This window comes from Amblyomma americanum, chromosome 10 (genome assembly GCF_052857255.1).
Source record: "Amblyomma americanum isolate KBUSLIRL-KWMA chromosome 10, ASM5285725v1, whole genome shotgun sequence".
Classification (NCBI taxonomy): Eukaryota; Metazoa; Arthropoda; class Arachnida; order Ixodida; family Ixodidae; genus Amblyomma; species Amblyomma americanum.
The window spans coordinates 17186941-17202401 of NC_135506.1; the positions used below are offsets into that span (position 1 = coordinate 17186941).

General features: G+C 44.6%; 1 protein-coding gene across 1 annotated transcript; it reads left to right on the top strand.

Annotated features, from left to right (window-relative positions):
• On the top strand, window positions 1-5728 carry LOC144107186 (uncharacterized). Its single transcript, XM_077640198.1, has 4 exons — window positions 1-334; window positions 1256-1368; window positions 3063-3265; window positions 5424-5728. The coding sequence occupies exons 1-4, from the start codon at window positions 253-255 to the stop codon at window positions 5698-5700; spliced, it is 675 nt and encodes a 224-aa protein (XP_077496324.1). The 5' UTR covers window positions 1-252; the 3' UTR covers window positions 5701-5728.
• Window positions 5729-15461: the final 9733 nt, after the last annotated feature.

The following is a 15461-nucleotide window of genomic DNA, read 5'->3' on the forward strand; positions in this document are numbered from 1 at the left end:
TCGATCTTCCGCAGCGCTTCGTGATTCGCTGTTACGACCACCATTTTGGGTCCTCAGATGCATCGTAATTCTGCCCCCCTCCGTCACAAACTCACCTGAAACATAATCTTCTCTGACTCGTGAACGCAAAAATGCCCTAGTGAAATTCCTAGCGCAGATGTGAATTCAAGAGGCAGTTTAGAGAAGAAAGTTGAGAAAAGGAAAGCGCACTGGGCTCTCAACCAGGCGAGGAAAAACAACTTTGAAGACATCATGCTGTCGTTCAGGCTTGGAAGATGGTCCGTCACGCTGATTTTCTTCACTGCTGTGACTTCATCGCAAGCTCAGTCGTTAGGTGAGAGAAAAAGCTTGTCAGCCTCATGATACTGCTTCTAACTGAAAACTTTCCCGTGCCCAAAAATAGGAAGCAACACAAATAGTACTGTTTTGCGAAAGCAACGCCTTTCACCTAAATACTATTATGGCGCTAGATTCTATTTGCTAAAAAAGGATGAAAAAAGCCTTGTAATTTTAAGATTTGGCATTCCTTGTTTTAATACAGTAAGACAAGAGCGCACTAAGATTTAATTCGTAAAGCGGGGCTCCACACACTTGTTACAGGCTTCGGCTTTCTTCGGATACATTGTTTGTTGAGGCATTTACTGAGTTTTGAAGATTTTAGAAAAATAATATATCGCACACTGTTTCTATCAAAATAAACTTGAACCATGCGATCAAACGTAGTGACAGATATCGGAAACATGAAAAAAAAACATCATATCGGAATCGTCACGATGCACTTGCTGGCTAGACTCACGTCGGTGATGTGGCAGTTTGTAAACAGTAGAAAGTACAGGCGAGACAAATATAAAGGAAAACGGATGTTTTTCACTCACGAGCCAAAATTATTTTAACTTTGGCGTCAAATATTTGAAAACGCTTTGATAATGCTGCTTGTTTTCCCGAAAACTAATGGGAAAGAAAGGTGGTTTTACTTATACTTGCGTAGTAATAGCTGACCGCTTGTTAAAAACTGGTTGACTTTAAGTTACTTCTGTCCGTACTTTTGTGTTCTTTCCGGCTTCTTATGTAGGCTTAACTGGCCAAAAGAATTTTTTTTCGGAAGTTTTTTCGATATAAGAGAGAGTCTTTCGAATCTAGTTTGGAACGACGGTTCGCTTTCTTATAAACCAAAAGAGGAGGCTAAACCTTCTTTGTCCCATTCACAGCATCTAACACTAATAGCTTGCGTTGTGAATTTATTTATTCTATTCAGAGGACCAACCACAACAGCGAAGCAGCTCTATTTTGGCGGTTGAAAATGATCGATTTGGATCATTGCAGCAACAAAGTTTCGACAGCCTTGCAGAGAACAGTATGGGGGCACAGGTATGTTAGATTTTCTTAATGTTGGTCCTCTCGAGAGAATACGTGAGGTGACTCCATGCGCAAGGGGTCACTGCATGCTGACTTTTCTTTCAACCTTATCGCTGGACCAAGTCGCATTTCTTATAACGCTTAGTGGGTTTACATTGCCATAAGATGGGTATCTGTCTGACCTGTCCTTCTAAAGTGGGGAATTTTAACAACGAGTGCCTCACGTAAATCTTTGCACAGAACATGCGATATGAAAGCATGACTGCAATACTTGCATCTTCGTGACTACACCGAATGCTCAAACGCGTAAACATACGTTCATAGAGCAGTAATTATTGGTCGCTAGGTTTCGTGCCCTACAAAGTGTCAAGTGATGACCATTCTGAGTAATTTTATAAAATGCAGGAATCAACTTTATTCTTCTTGTGGTCGCTGTGTAATAAAGCCTGATGAAACCTTTTCTGCAGCTTAATAGCGCACACCGGCCATTCCAGACGGCGAAGTTGGAAAACCAACTAAAGTTTCGCCTGTACTTAGCCGTCATATATACTGAATAAGTACACCAGATCACACACAAGACAAAAAAAAACCTTGACTTCCAAAGCTAGAAGCTTACTAAAACCGGCGGTTGTTTTGAGAAAGTGCACCATACGTTCGTTGGCGCTAAAATAAATTTATTATCGCAGTGTAGCTATTTGTAGTGATAAAGAGTTACAGGATTATTATTTCTACGCGACCTAATCGTAAAGTTTAAAATGTTCATTTTGATGTTATCCTTGGAGGCTTGTTCATTTCTCTCGTAGTCAGCCGGTCGCATATTTTCTTATTGATGTCTTATGCGATGACATTAGTTAAGCATGAAGGAGTATTCGTTTGTGTTTTTTCAATAAGCATATTCCTCAGCACAATTATTCTCCTCATTCAGAATACAAAATTCTTGATCGCCAAAGTTTTGTTTAAATCGTTGAAGCTAGACTGAAGCATTTCCGTTTATTTTTTGGAGCAGAGAGTGAACCTAATTCCCAGCGGAAAATATCAATTTTTCTAATTTCTGGGCTCACGCACGAAAGAAATGAATTCAGACAACAGGTAGAATTCCCGGAGCATAAGTTAGAGAAGGATTTAGAGCAGAATGACGAGAAAGAGAGGACGCTATTTTCCCCGCCAAATCAGGCGGTTTACCTGCATGACATAAGCGTTGGTGTCAACCAATAAATAAATAAATAAATAAATAAATAAATAAATAAATAAATAAATAAATAAATAAATAAATAAATAAATAAATAAATAAATCTATCGATCAATCAATCAGTAAATCTGTCTATCGATCAATCGGTCAGCCAGTCTGTCTCTCAATCAGTCTGTCAATCTCTCAGTCAGTTAGCCAGTGTGTGTATCGATCAACCAGTCAGTCAGTCTCTATCTCAACGAGTCAGACAGTCTCTCTATCCGTCAGTCAGTCAGTCGGTCGGTCGGCCGGACAATCAATCAATCAATCAATCAATCAATCAATCAATCAATCAATCAATCAATCAATCAATCAATCAATCAATCAACCAATCAATCAATCAATCAATCAAACTTGTTTTAAGCTGCACTGGAGCTACTTTCTCCTGGACACCTGTGATCAATTAACCAGCCTGTTTTTTTCTTTACTGAGCCGACAAATAGATCAACTGCCAAATAACGTGGAATCAATGTTACAGATTCTTCGGGAAGAGGCTCCGATCATCCGCAACATTGAAATAGCCATGCACGAGGGCCGAGACATGGAGCGAAACCTGACGGCCATCCGTGACGCCATCCGCCAGGAGTTGGTCAGCGTCAAAGGGATCGGACACATCCATCGCGTTAAGGCCAAGAGGCGACTCCGCGAGCTTGATGTGCGAATCAATCAGCTTCGTATCAAGTGAGTCACTTACTGAACGACCCGGTTTCGGACACCTTTCTTGAGTGCTGAACGCAAATGAGGCATCGATGTTTTCACGAAATGTCCTTCGCAATGCTTAAATTGTGACAACGTTGACGTTACTGACTGGCAAAAAACGTACAACTGGAGTTTTAAATACTATTTTAAAACATCGGAGTTACAGCTTCTGATACTTTTGATCTTATTGCGAGCAATGTGGACAGCAGCGTGTGAGAAATCAGTGTGTGCTGTAGTGTGAGATAACGTTTGTGAACGTAAATTGTGTCCTCTCCTTGGCCCCTTGTCCGTTTGTTTGCGCTGCCTTCAGAACGATACCATTTGCACGCTTTTACAGACGAATAGGCCTACCTGTGGCTTACTGTACCGATACCTTGTGTCATGTAAACTCCTCATGCAGCCCCCCGCCTCCCCCCGACAGCGGTTCTGCGGATATGGTGCCTCTGACTGAACAATTCATACTCTTACAGAGCCCCCGAAAGAATAAAAAAACAGTTTGTCGTGGACTTAGGTCCAGAGCCCTCTCATGTGCAGAGCCGTCATTGCATTTAGAATAATTTCAACAGTGCTCCATAAATACTAACACCTCTCCTCACGGGGTCTTGCTATTTCTACCGCGCAAGACGGAACAAATATTCTTTAGCTCGTTCTAAACTTTGCGAAGTGAAATGACGTTTGTACGCATATAAGCTAAATAAGTGGCTGCAAAAAATCTGAAGCTGAATGTAAAGCGAAAAAAATTTGAATATAAAAAGCTGAATGAAATTAACGAAGGCAAAAATTTGACTGGACTGATTTAAACTGGAGCAAATCTCTCTGAACCTGAACACACATAACACGCAAAATTATTATTTTTTTTTAATTTTCTAAGGTCAATAGCAGATTGGAATAGGCTAGTGAGAAGCTGTTTCAATTATGTCACGTGAACCATTCGCATCATCCCTGTAAACCCCATGATGTTTTTGGGTTGTACTGGCAATTTATCACGCTTGAATTGTTAGTATTATTACCTTTTTGGTACCACCTTTCGCATATAAGTTGTGCTGTACCTTCCCCCCTTCCCCCTTGCATCTGTCATTATGCGGCACCGTGGGTATCACAATAAATGAATAGAAAAAAAAAACATGGGTCAGAGCTTCTGTAACGTCTGAAGGCTTCTGACGTGGTGTGTCCAAGACCACACAGCCGCAGGAGTTATAAGCCCGCGCTAATGTCTTCAATGTTTGGACTCTTAGTGGTTCCATGGGCTCCTTTCAGAGCGTGGAAAAAATACTTTAAACGATAACGCTATCTCCTTGTTAATCCTGCAGATTACGGTTTCTATTGACAGTCTGCAAGTTTCCAGTTGTAGATTTGCGTGCCTTCAGCGTATTATTTGTTGAGTGGTTATTTAAGCGAACTAGTTACAAGGCCACGAGGTAAAGCATTAGGGTATTTGTCCCACGCAATCAATCAAAACAGCGTTTCATTTGCATTTAGGTCACATGTATTAGTTTTTTTTTTGTTCTAATAAAACAAATGCTGATTCCGTTACAAGTGAAACTTTTGGAGGAAGTAAAGAAACCGAGGCCTTACAGGGGTTTTCTTCCAATTTGTTTGACAAATCAGTAAAAACAAAAAGAAACATAAAGCCACTTCTCCACTAAAGATAAAGCAGCATAATTGTCTCACGTATATATGCTTCATGCTTTAATAACGATAGACTTCTTTGGCATTAAAAGAACGCCCCTCCCTTTTCCTTTCTTTCTCTGCAAGCAGAAGTTTCAAAACAGAACGAAAGTCAGCTGTAAAATATGGTGAATGAGCCTTAAAATAAATAAGGACTTATTGGTTGAAAGGGATAAGTACATACATAACGATGTGCATTCAAATGTTTCAAGGTCAAAATACTTTTATGAGGCCGGCGGTAGATCAATAACAGTGAAGTACATGGCAAAAAATACATACATGGGGAGGAAAGTGCGAGTACTCAATCGCATCGTATTGACATTGAAAAAAGAATTAGAGTAGTAGAATGGAAAACCTGCGATGCAGTATTCCCAGTACGTAACTAGGAAAATAAATAAGCAGCGGGAAGTAATGCGATAATTACTAATTTTTACGCTCCGATTTTTCACCGTAACTCGTGCGCTCAACGCAGGAACGACTTGGGCGAAAAGAAGCTGCACACCTTCATCAGTGGCATCGCGTCGGGTGAAATTCGCGACCGGCGGAGAGCACACGGAATCTTGGACAACATCTACAACTTCTACCGCACGGTGATTGGGAATCTGGTCATCGTGTGCCGACGGTTTGCCTATGGCATCATCAACTTCTACAAGAACATACTCTTTGGCATAGGAGATGCCATCAGCAGCCTGCTAGGACTAAAGAGGCGAAAGCTGGAAGCGGGCATCAACATCATAGCCGGAATCTAGCTGCATATGCAACGAATAAATCTGTTTACGCCAGGAACAGGTGGCCTACACTTACTTTACTTGTATTCCTTACCACTAATCGCTCGCGAGCACGGCGAGTGATGCTAATCCTTTTGGAGCACAGCTGTGGAAAAAGCCCCGCTGCGGTGGCTCAGTGGTTAGGGCGCTCGACTACTGATCCGGAGTTCTCGGGTTCGAACCCGACCGCGGTGGCTGTGCTTTTATGGAGGAAAAGGGCTAATTAAGGCACCCGTGTGCTGTGCGATGTCAGTGCACGTTAAAGATCCCCAGGTGGTCGAAATTATTCCGGAGCCCTACACTACGGCACCTCTTCTTCCTTTCTTCTTTCACTCCCTTCTTTATCCCTTCCCTTACGGAGCGGTTCAGGTGTCCAACGATATATGAGACAGATACTGCGCCATTTCCTTTCCACCCAAAAAAACCAATTATTATTATTATTATTATTATGTGGAAAAAGGTGTTTGTGTTCTTACCATTAAGTGGTGCAATATTAGGAAAGGGGTTGTCCTGTGGCGGTTCTATTGGCGCAAATATCAATGCGCTGAATTCCATTTCTCGTTTAGAGGCACGGCAGATAGTTTAATTTTTCTCATTTAAACCCAGTTTCGATTTTATTTGCGATAAGCGAGTTCTTCGCCATCGAATTTGATGTCATTGGGACTTCGCGTGATGAGTTACAACGTTTATAGAAAAAAAGCGTCATTCTGACTTGTCTCCTCGGAAATATTTCATGAGTAATCCATACGCTATTAAAAAGATAAACTCCTCTGATTTAGGCAATATATCAAGTATGAAGGCTGAGCAGAAAAGATAGGAATTATTGATCAGCCGAAGGAGCTCGAACTCCAACCACACACCCGATACGTTTTACTTTTACTAATATTTTACCTTTGCTTAGTAATCTGATGCTAACCGTAATGCTAATCTTAGCCTTCGCTCTCACTACTTTCTCTTGGGAAAAGGTGTAACGTTAAGATTTGTTTCCCTACTGCTAGGTGTAGGTGCAGCACTTTTCGACAGTACCCTAATACCGCCTGCATTGTGAAACTGCCGCTACAAGCTGGTTCTGCATATGAGAGAACATTTAGAGGCAACTCGTCAATAAGAAGCAGAGATATAAGATGACTACGTTGTCAACTGCCTGCAGATGCTTCAGAACAAAGTGATACAGAACGGCAACTGAGAACAATCTACGGCTTCTGCAGCCAGCTGGCGTGTATGTCCGGTGAACTGAGTCAAAGATCGGCTTTTTAACCTATAATGCCAGGCGTATCACCTTTGACATAGATCGTAAAAATAAAACTTTCATGTACATAATACCAATCAAAGCGAGGTATACGTGTCATCTCCCAGGAATACAAAAGACATGCTGAAATACGAAATTTTGCAAAAGCTAATGCTAAGGGCAAAATCCTAAACTTTACTGATCCGGAGTTCCCGAGTTCGAACCCGACCGCGGCGGCTGCATTTTTATGGAGGAAAAACACTAAGGCGCCCGTGTGCTGTGCGATGTCAGTGCGCGTTAAAGATCCCCAGGTGGTCGAAATTATTCCGGAGCCCTCCACTACGGCACCTCTTCTTCCTTTCTTCTTTCACTCCCTCCTTTATCCCTTCCCTTACTGCGCGGTTCAGGTGTCCAACGATAAATGAGACAGATACTGCGCCATTTCCTTTCCCCCAAAAAACCAATTATTATTATTATTATTATTATTCTGTGTTCGTAATTTTGCATAAGCATGTGATGAGAAAGTTTCGAATTTTGCCCTTGATTTATGGAGGAAAAACGCTAAAGCGCCCGTGTGCTGTGCGATGCCAGTGCACGTTAAAGATCCCCAGGTGGTCGAAATTGTTGTTGTTGTTGTTAGCCTATCAAAAGATGGCACATACCCACACTGGGGAATCGGCCAAGATGGTCGAAATTATTCCGGAGCCCTCCACTGCGGCACCTCTTCTTCCTTTCTTCTTTCATTCCCTCCTTTATCCCATCCCTTACGACGCGGTTCAGGTGTCCAACGATATATCACAGATACTGCGCCATTTCCTTTCCCCAAAAACCAATTATTATTTACTGCACAGAACCGCGTATTTACGCGCAATTTTGCTTTTGTTTTTGTTCAGGAGTGGCGCATTTTCACTGACTGTAAATCTGCGCTACACATTTTGTGATGCTTCCAACGCCACAGCGCCTTCCAAGCTCTGGCCCTTGATATCATTCGTCTGCTGTCATTTGCTTAGGAAAAAAATCACCGTATGGTGTTCCAGTGGATCCCTGGACACTGCGGACTCGATTGAAATGATTCTGCCGACGCTGAAGCAATGAGCGCCTTCAGCAGTGGCCTGCGTACAGCTGTGCCGTTCTCTAGACCGGACACCACTTGTCTCCTTTCGGAATCAATGTGTGCGACGGCTAGGTACTGGGCCCTACCAGACGCTCAACACGTACGCCTTAAAAGGCTAGATCCGGCGATGACCTTTTCTGTTCCTCGCGGAATACCATGCCCTATTGCATGCATAATCCATAGATTACGTTTAAACGTCGCCTTCACGCGCAAATACTCACACTTAACAGGACAAGCGGACTCCCCGGACTGTACCACATGTGGCGTGCAAGAGACTATAGAACATGTTTTAGTGGCATGTCCAGCATATGCACGTGAATGACTCTTGCTCGCATCTGTTTTGAAGTCTGTGGACACAAGGCCTCTCTCGAAGGATTTAATTCTCGGCGCTTGGTCAGATAGTTTGAAAACTGTACAGGCAGCGCTAGCGCTCTCACGCTTTTTAAGCGACACGGACCTTGCCTCATGTTTGTGATGATAGAAAGTGTTCTTTGTTTTTTTGATGTATCTTTTCGACTGCCACCTCCCATCATCGTCATCCCCTATCGTGACCCTCTTTTTTTCTCCTCTTCTCGATCCCCAGTGCAGAGTAGCAGGACAGATATTTATTTTTCAGGCCAACCTCTCTGGCTTTCCTATCAATAAACCCTCTCTCTCTCTCTCTCTCTCTTGTTTTTGTTATTAAGTAAAAAATTAGGTAAATTTATTTATGTTGTAATCAAGCTTTTCTAAATAAATATCTGGATTTTCACATATCTGCAACGAAGGCACCAGTAGTAATGAAATCCCGGTTGTTCACAATTTTTTAGCCTCAGCAACTGTACTTTATTATTAGTCTATCTGAGGTACTGCCACTTTTTGTAGGAAGAAACAATGGAATAAAATGAGGAAACGACTAACCTAAAAACGCTTTCCCGCTCCGCTCGGTAAAGGTGTGTGACGTCACGGAGGGAGTAGGCAGCACACCTGGGATGCCACCTTACCCCTTCTCCGCAACGCGGTGACAGAGCGCACAACTGCCGCTCTCCACGGGTTCATGTGCTCGGCTACTGATCCGGAGTTCCCGGGTTCGAACCCGACCGCGGCGGCAGCGTTTCGATGGAGGCGAAATGCTAAGGCGCCCGTGTGCTGTGCGATGTCAGTGCACCTTAAAGGTCCCCAAGTACGCAGAACCCACTTTCATGACCTGCGCATGCCGTGCCAGCAGACGCTTTCCCGCTTGACCGGAGGTTAAGGACAAATGTCAAGGTCAAAGGTCAAGGTCAGAGGTCAAGATCAAATGTCAAGGGTCAAAGTTCGAAGGTCAAAGTCGAGATAGTTGGTGTAACAGCCACTGATGTCGCGGCTGTAACTGACGTCACGTGTCGAACCTGGCCATCACCAGTTATGCTCATGGCAAATTCAAGGTGGAACTTGCGGCCCCGCTGACCTCATGTTACATTCAAGGTCACACTTGCGGCCCCGCTGACGGCTCGACAAGGTGGCGCAGTGAAGCTTTTCGCTTCAAAAATTTGTAGCGCAGATTTGCGGTTCGTGGATACAGAACATGAATGCTTGGATTCATTGACAATACTCCGCGCATACGCAAATGAGTTCGCTTTTTAAGAGCACGAGCTCTTACTACTCGCATTCGGACGTTTCTTGTCCGCCAGAGATTTCAAGATGGCGGCCGGTCATGTGATGAAATTGCTGCAGAAAAATTAGTTTTGGAGGAAAGGAAATGGCGCAGTATCTGCCTCGCATCTCGGTAGACGCCCGAACTTCGCCGTAAGGGAAGAGATAAAGGGGGAGTAAAAGAATAAAGGAAGAAAGAGGAGCCGTAGTGGAGGGCCCCGGAATAATTTCGACCACCTGGCGATTCGTACCGACGACCTTTGGTCCTCGAATCCATAATGGGGGCGACCTTCGGAGGGCCGTTTGCCGGCGAACAAATGATCGAAGAGGGATGCGGGTGGTACCATACGAATAGTCGTTTCGTAATATACACGCTGGTATCTGAATTTGTCGAAAACATATACCTGATACCTGATTTAATATTTGCTGCGGGTCCTTGGACCCAAGATAATAAACTTATTTTTGGAATATGGCGGAGTGCTCGGCTTGAGGCACTCTGGCACGGGTCGGCCCTGTATTGCACTGCTTCCGGGATCGGCCCGGGGCATATAGGCCTATTAGAGCGCGGCGCCTTTTCTTTCTATCTTTCCTCTCCTATCCTTTAACTCTCCTACTTTCACCACGCGGCAGTGAGCGTGGCTCGGCTTGAGCAATGCACTTTCCTGATAGGCACTTTCCTGATTGCTGATAGGCAGGCCCATGCACTTTCCTTTCTTCCTATCAGCAACAGCAACAGCAACAACAGCATCGAAAGCATAGGTGAAAACAACTTAGCTAACGCTAATTTGTTTTCGCATTCGCGAATCATTCTTTTATTTTTGTCCTTAATTCATAATAGTTTTGTAGATTTTTAAACTTCGTAATAACGGTCTTACGCCAACTGCCAAGTACAGCATTGTCACTAAAAATAGAAAACCTTGGCTTTCTCCTTTGTAAACTTTTCAGTATTGCTGTCCACACGATATCTGCCGTTATTTAGGGCGCTGTTTCGAAAAGCATGCTTTAAGAGAGAGAGGCATTCCTGGCTTCAAAGGCGCTGTGCTCGTAGGCAGATTGTCGCTGCCTTGTTTTGAAAGGCTTTTCCGTTGTCGAGAAAGGGAGAAAAAAAAATTAGCTGCTGTTTGAGATGGGCGGACGCTTGGCTGTGTTCATTTCTAGGGTATTTAAAACGTAGCGCAAACGCCAAGGACTTAGAACGAAAGCTGTGGTGTATCGGGCAACTAGACGCGTCTTAGCGTCGGCAACGTTGAGTGAGTTCCCGACGCTGGATAGGCAGCGCGCCCACCCTGCTAAATTAGTGGTTGATTGCGAGAGGTTGGGCACGCAATAAATGCTGCAGCCTACTGCTGCAGTGCCGCGCACCTGGCACATATTGTCAGCGCCGTTGCATGGAGCCCAAATTTTTTTTCTCTCTCTCTCATCACCTCCACACACCTCAAAGCGAGATTGAGGCGTCCACTGCCCCAGGGAGCCTGTTATGCGCCTTCCTTTGCGCGGCGGCTGCGTTTTAATGGAGGAAAAACGCTAAGGCGCCCGTGTGCTGTGCGATGTCAGTGCACGTTAAAGATCCCCAGGTGGTCGAAATTATTCCGGAGCCCTCCACTACGGCACCTCATTCTTCCTTTCATCTTTCACTCCCTCCTTTATCCCTTTGCTTACGGCGCGGTTCAGGTGTCCAACGATATATGAGACAGATACTGCGCCATTTCCTTTCCCCAAAAACCAATTATATATATATATATATATATATATATATATATATATATATATATATATATATATATATATATATATATATATATATATATATATATATACTTCCTTTGCGCCTTCCTTTCCCCAAAAATCATCGCAGTCTAGAGCGTTGCCAATGCCAACGGCAATGAACACAAATGAACGCCGACGCTCATCAGTTCCGCGTTTCTGCTACAACGTACGTTGCGAATGCCAACGCATGCAGCGCACATCTGTCACTAGCGCCACGTTGGTTAAAGCGCGACTGAGGTGTCCACTCTCCCAGGGTGCCAGTTATGCGCCTTTCCTTTGCTTTCGAAGACAATTGAATTGGTTTTGAAATTTGGGTTTGAGGAAAGGAAATGCCGCAGTAACTGTCGCGCATATATCGGTGGACAAGCGAACCGCGCCGTAAGGAAAGTATAAACGTGGTTGTGCTGAAGATCTTGCAAGGTCATTCTCCGGCCTGCGCGACGACTGCTTTACATAGCGTAGTGAAGCTTTTCGCTTAAAAATGAACATTACGAAGGAAGAATTAAAAGACATACTGCTACGATCTTATTTTGATTTGCACGATGTTAGAGCACAATCTTCTTTTATTCTGCGTCAGCCTCAACCTCTAGAATAGGATAACGGGAAAGTCTTTCCTTTCACGCCACTATTTACACAAATGGCTCTATTAGCGACCTGAAGCACCGACTAATTTGTGATCACCTGTGCACCTAGTCCTACGCGGGAAACGTTGGGCTCTTCACTTTTTTTCTGTTTTGTTAATGTGGCTCAGAGGAAATGACAGCCCGTATTTCCGTCTCGTCTTAGTTTTTTGTTTTCTTGAATTCCCCCGCGTATTTACATTCTGCGGCTACGGCGGCTGCTCTTGTCGAATTGATGAACAAAGAATACAGCAAATGAGCGGAAATGCGCCTGCTGTTAACTGCCATGTCACCGTATTTGCATGAGCGATTCCATTGAGCGCTTTGTTAGCGCGACGGCCGAGGCCAGGTGTTGCCCGTGATTTATGTAGAATGGAGGAGCTTTCGCGTAAACTCGTCGACGTGCAGAGACTAACGAACTGCCAGAAACGTGACACAATGATCATAAGCGGATAGCACGGGCTTCCAAAGAGCCGAGACGCTAAGCGCGGTCGAAGGAGCGGAAGCGGAGAAGTTAGCTATAAGGGCAAACCATTGTGTGTTACGGAGGCGGCGTTAATAAATTTCACATGGGTTGTGTAAGCTTTAGCTGTAGACAGCTGGCACGCGACAGAAGGAATAAATGGCAGCAAAATGCAAAAAAAAGTAACGAACGCCTCTTATTTGTGATAGTTTATCTCGGTTGCTGAGGGTGTGGTAGTTGCTGGAACTTCGGCAGCAGTTTTTTTTTTAGTTTGCGGCTCATTCTACACTAATTCGTTGATTGTCGAACGAAAGAAATTGCCCCGCCGCGGTGGCTCAGTGGTTAGGGCGCTCTACTACTGATCCGGAGTTCCCGGGTTCGAACCCGACCGCGGCGGCTGCGTTTTTATGGAGGAAAAACGCTAAGGCGCCCGTGTGCTGTGCGATGTCAGTGCACGTTAAAAATGCCCAGGTGGTCGAAATTATTCCGGAGCCCTCCACTACGGCACCTCCTCCTTCCTTTCATCTTTCACTCCCTCCTTTATCCCTTCCCTTACGGCGCGGTTCAGGTGTCCAACGATATATGAGACAGATACTGCGCCATTTCCTTTCCCCCCAAAACCAATTATTATTGAACGAAAGAAAACATATGGTCTAAAAGTAGAACGTCGTCAAAAATTTTATAGCGCACCACATCTTATGAGCCCGAAAGCATTCACTGTGCTTGTACACATTTTCAGCACCATTTTGTGGACATTCTACAGATCAGTTTTAAGCACTTCTCGCACTGTACGGTCCTCTCAAAAAGGAGTGCAGTTCATCATTGAGCGATATATTCATGGAAAACCACACCGTAACTGCTTGTGTGGGCGCTCATTAGGCGCGGTTAAACACTGAGCGCAGCACTCCTTACTAGTAATAGGCACGCAGACGACGTGGTGCTAACGACAAGTAAGCCTTGAAATGAGGCGGCATTATGCCCAGGTTCCGCACGCAAATTGTGAACCGCAGCTTAATTTGCATTTCTGAAAAGCCGTCGCGGTGGCTTAGTGGTTATGGCGCTCGGCTGCTGACCCGAAAGACACGGATTCGATCCGGCCGCGGCGGTCAAATTTCGACGAAGGCAAAATTCTAGACGCCTGTATACTGTGCGATGTCAGTGCACTTTAAAGAACCCTAGTTGGTCAAATTTCCGCAACCCTTCACTACGGCGTACCTCGTAGCCTGAGTCGCTTTGGGACGTTAAACGCACACAAACCAAACCAAAGCAAACCATTTTAGGAGAGGGAAATTAGACAGCAAATAGAATAAACAACTTTTGTTACCAACGTCGTAAAGGTATCAAAGGGCTGTCCAAGGGGCGCTACTATAGGTTTGAGAGTAAAGTAGATGAGAGAGAGAGCTGAAGGTGTTTTCCGACCCTTGATATCCCTTTCAATCGGAGCAGTTGTTAGAGAATGGCATCCGAATATGGCGCGTGTATGCTGATGGTTAAGTGGAGAGAACAGCTTAATCCTCATGGTAGGCCGAAGGCTGGGCCAGTGGTGGGTAGCTTGGAAAATGTAGACCGAATGGTAGTTGCAAGCGTGCAGGCAAGTTGGATGTGTATGTGATCCGCCAAAACACAGGGTTTAATAAGCTTACTTTTGGACAAGCATGCGAAAGCATGCATTTGGCCTGATTGGCTCATGGTTTCGCTTTGCTGGGTCGTCGGCACGCCTGGCGACGATATTAGACTAAGGTTGAGTTCTGATCGAAATTATGCTGGTCTAATCTGTTCGCGCCGCAGATGGAAGTTGTTGAAGACGACGATGTACACGTGTGTGCGGTGATATCGAACATTATATTATGTACTGCCCAGAGTGCAACGCGGAAAGGTATGTTATGTTCGCTTCCTTCAAGAAGACAGGAACCCGTTACAGTACAGTTCAGGACATTGTCTACCCGAGTGGAAACCAGACATGCAGAAGGGAGGCTGCACGCCTTCTTTTAACATTTCTGCAGGACACGGATCTTGTTTCTAAATGGTGAAAGCAGGAACGGACTATGGCCTACTTTGATTGAATGTGTGCGTAGATGGTGTCTTCCGGAGTGGGCTACGTTATGGTGTGAGTGAATGTGTGTATGGATTGTGGCACTACAATGGCCTATGTTCTGCTGTGACTGAACGTGTGCATATATATAGATGGTGACTTCCGGAGTGGACTGTGATGTGGACTGTGTGGATTGATTGTGTGCATATATGGGAGAGAATTGGGTGCATAGACTGCGGGAGAGAATGTGTGCTATTATAAGAGACTGTGCGCATAGCGGGGTAGATGCGACAGGCTTTAGGACATTGTTAATATAGAAGGAACGCTACGGTGGAGCAATTGCTGGCAGATAAAGCAAGGCTAACCCCACCTGTAGCATTCAACACCTCAACTCAACGCACAGTGCGAGAGTGTGTTGCAGTTTAACACGAGATGTGGTAGACTGCGGCGATAGCATAGTGCTCTGATGCAGTGGCCAGCGAAGCTGCTCGAATCCAAGTCACGCCAATATTTATTTTAATTATTTATTTATTCAAAGTCAAGGTCAAGGCTTCAGCGGTGGCCCGGCTTTTGCAGCTTCAGTCGTGAAGTAGAGCTTTCGCTCTAGAACGGATGCGAAAGTCTGTTTGAACTGTTCATGTTTCTTGAAAACGGAAAACCAATACACGGGTTTACAAGCGTAAGCTCTTCGTAACGAAGCTTGTTTAAAAAAGGCGAAAGGGTTAAGGGGCGAAACCATGATAAATACTTTTTTCTTATATCTTCCACTCCTTCGCAATGACCGTAGGTGTACGCGTTATCGCGACAGCCACAGCAAATTAGGCTATCTCTCGATACGTCCTTCAAGTGCTCATATCTCAGGCTTCTTGGAGATTTTATGGGTGGGTGGGGGGAGGGTACCCACC

What these genes read in the sequence shown, in the direction of transcription:
- LOC144107186 (XM_077640198.1), top strand. Translation starts at nt 253, where the DNA reads ATGCTGTCGTTCAGGCTTGGAAGATGGTCCGTCACGCTGATTTTCTTC. An exon ending in ATCGCAAGCTCAGTCGTTAG is followed by an intron (nt 335 to 1,255) that starts GTGAGAGAAAAA and finishes TATTCTATTCAG; the next exon opens with AGGACCAACCACAACAGCGA. An exon ending in AGAACAGTATGGGGGCACAG is followed by an intron (nt 1,369 to 3,062) that starts GTATGTTAGATT and finishes TCAATGTTACAG; the next exon opens with ATTCTTCGGGAAGAGGCTCC.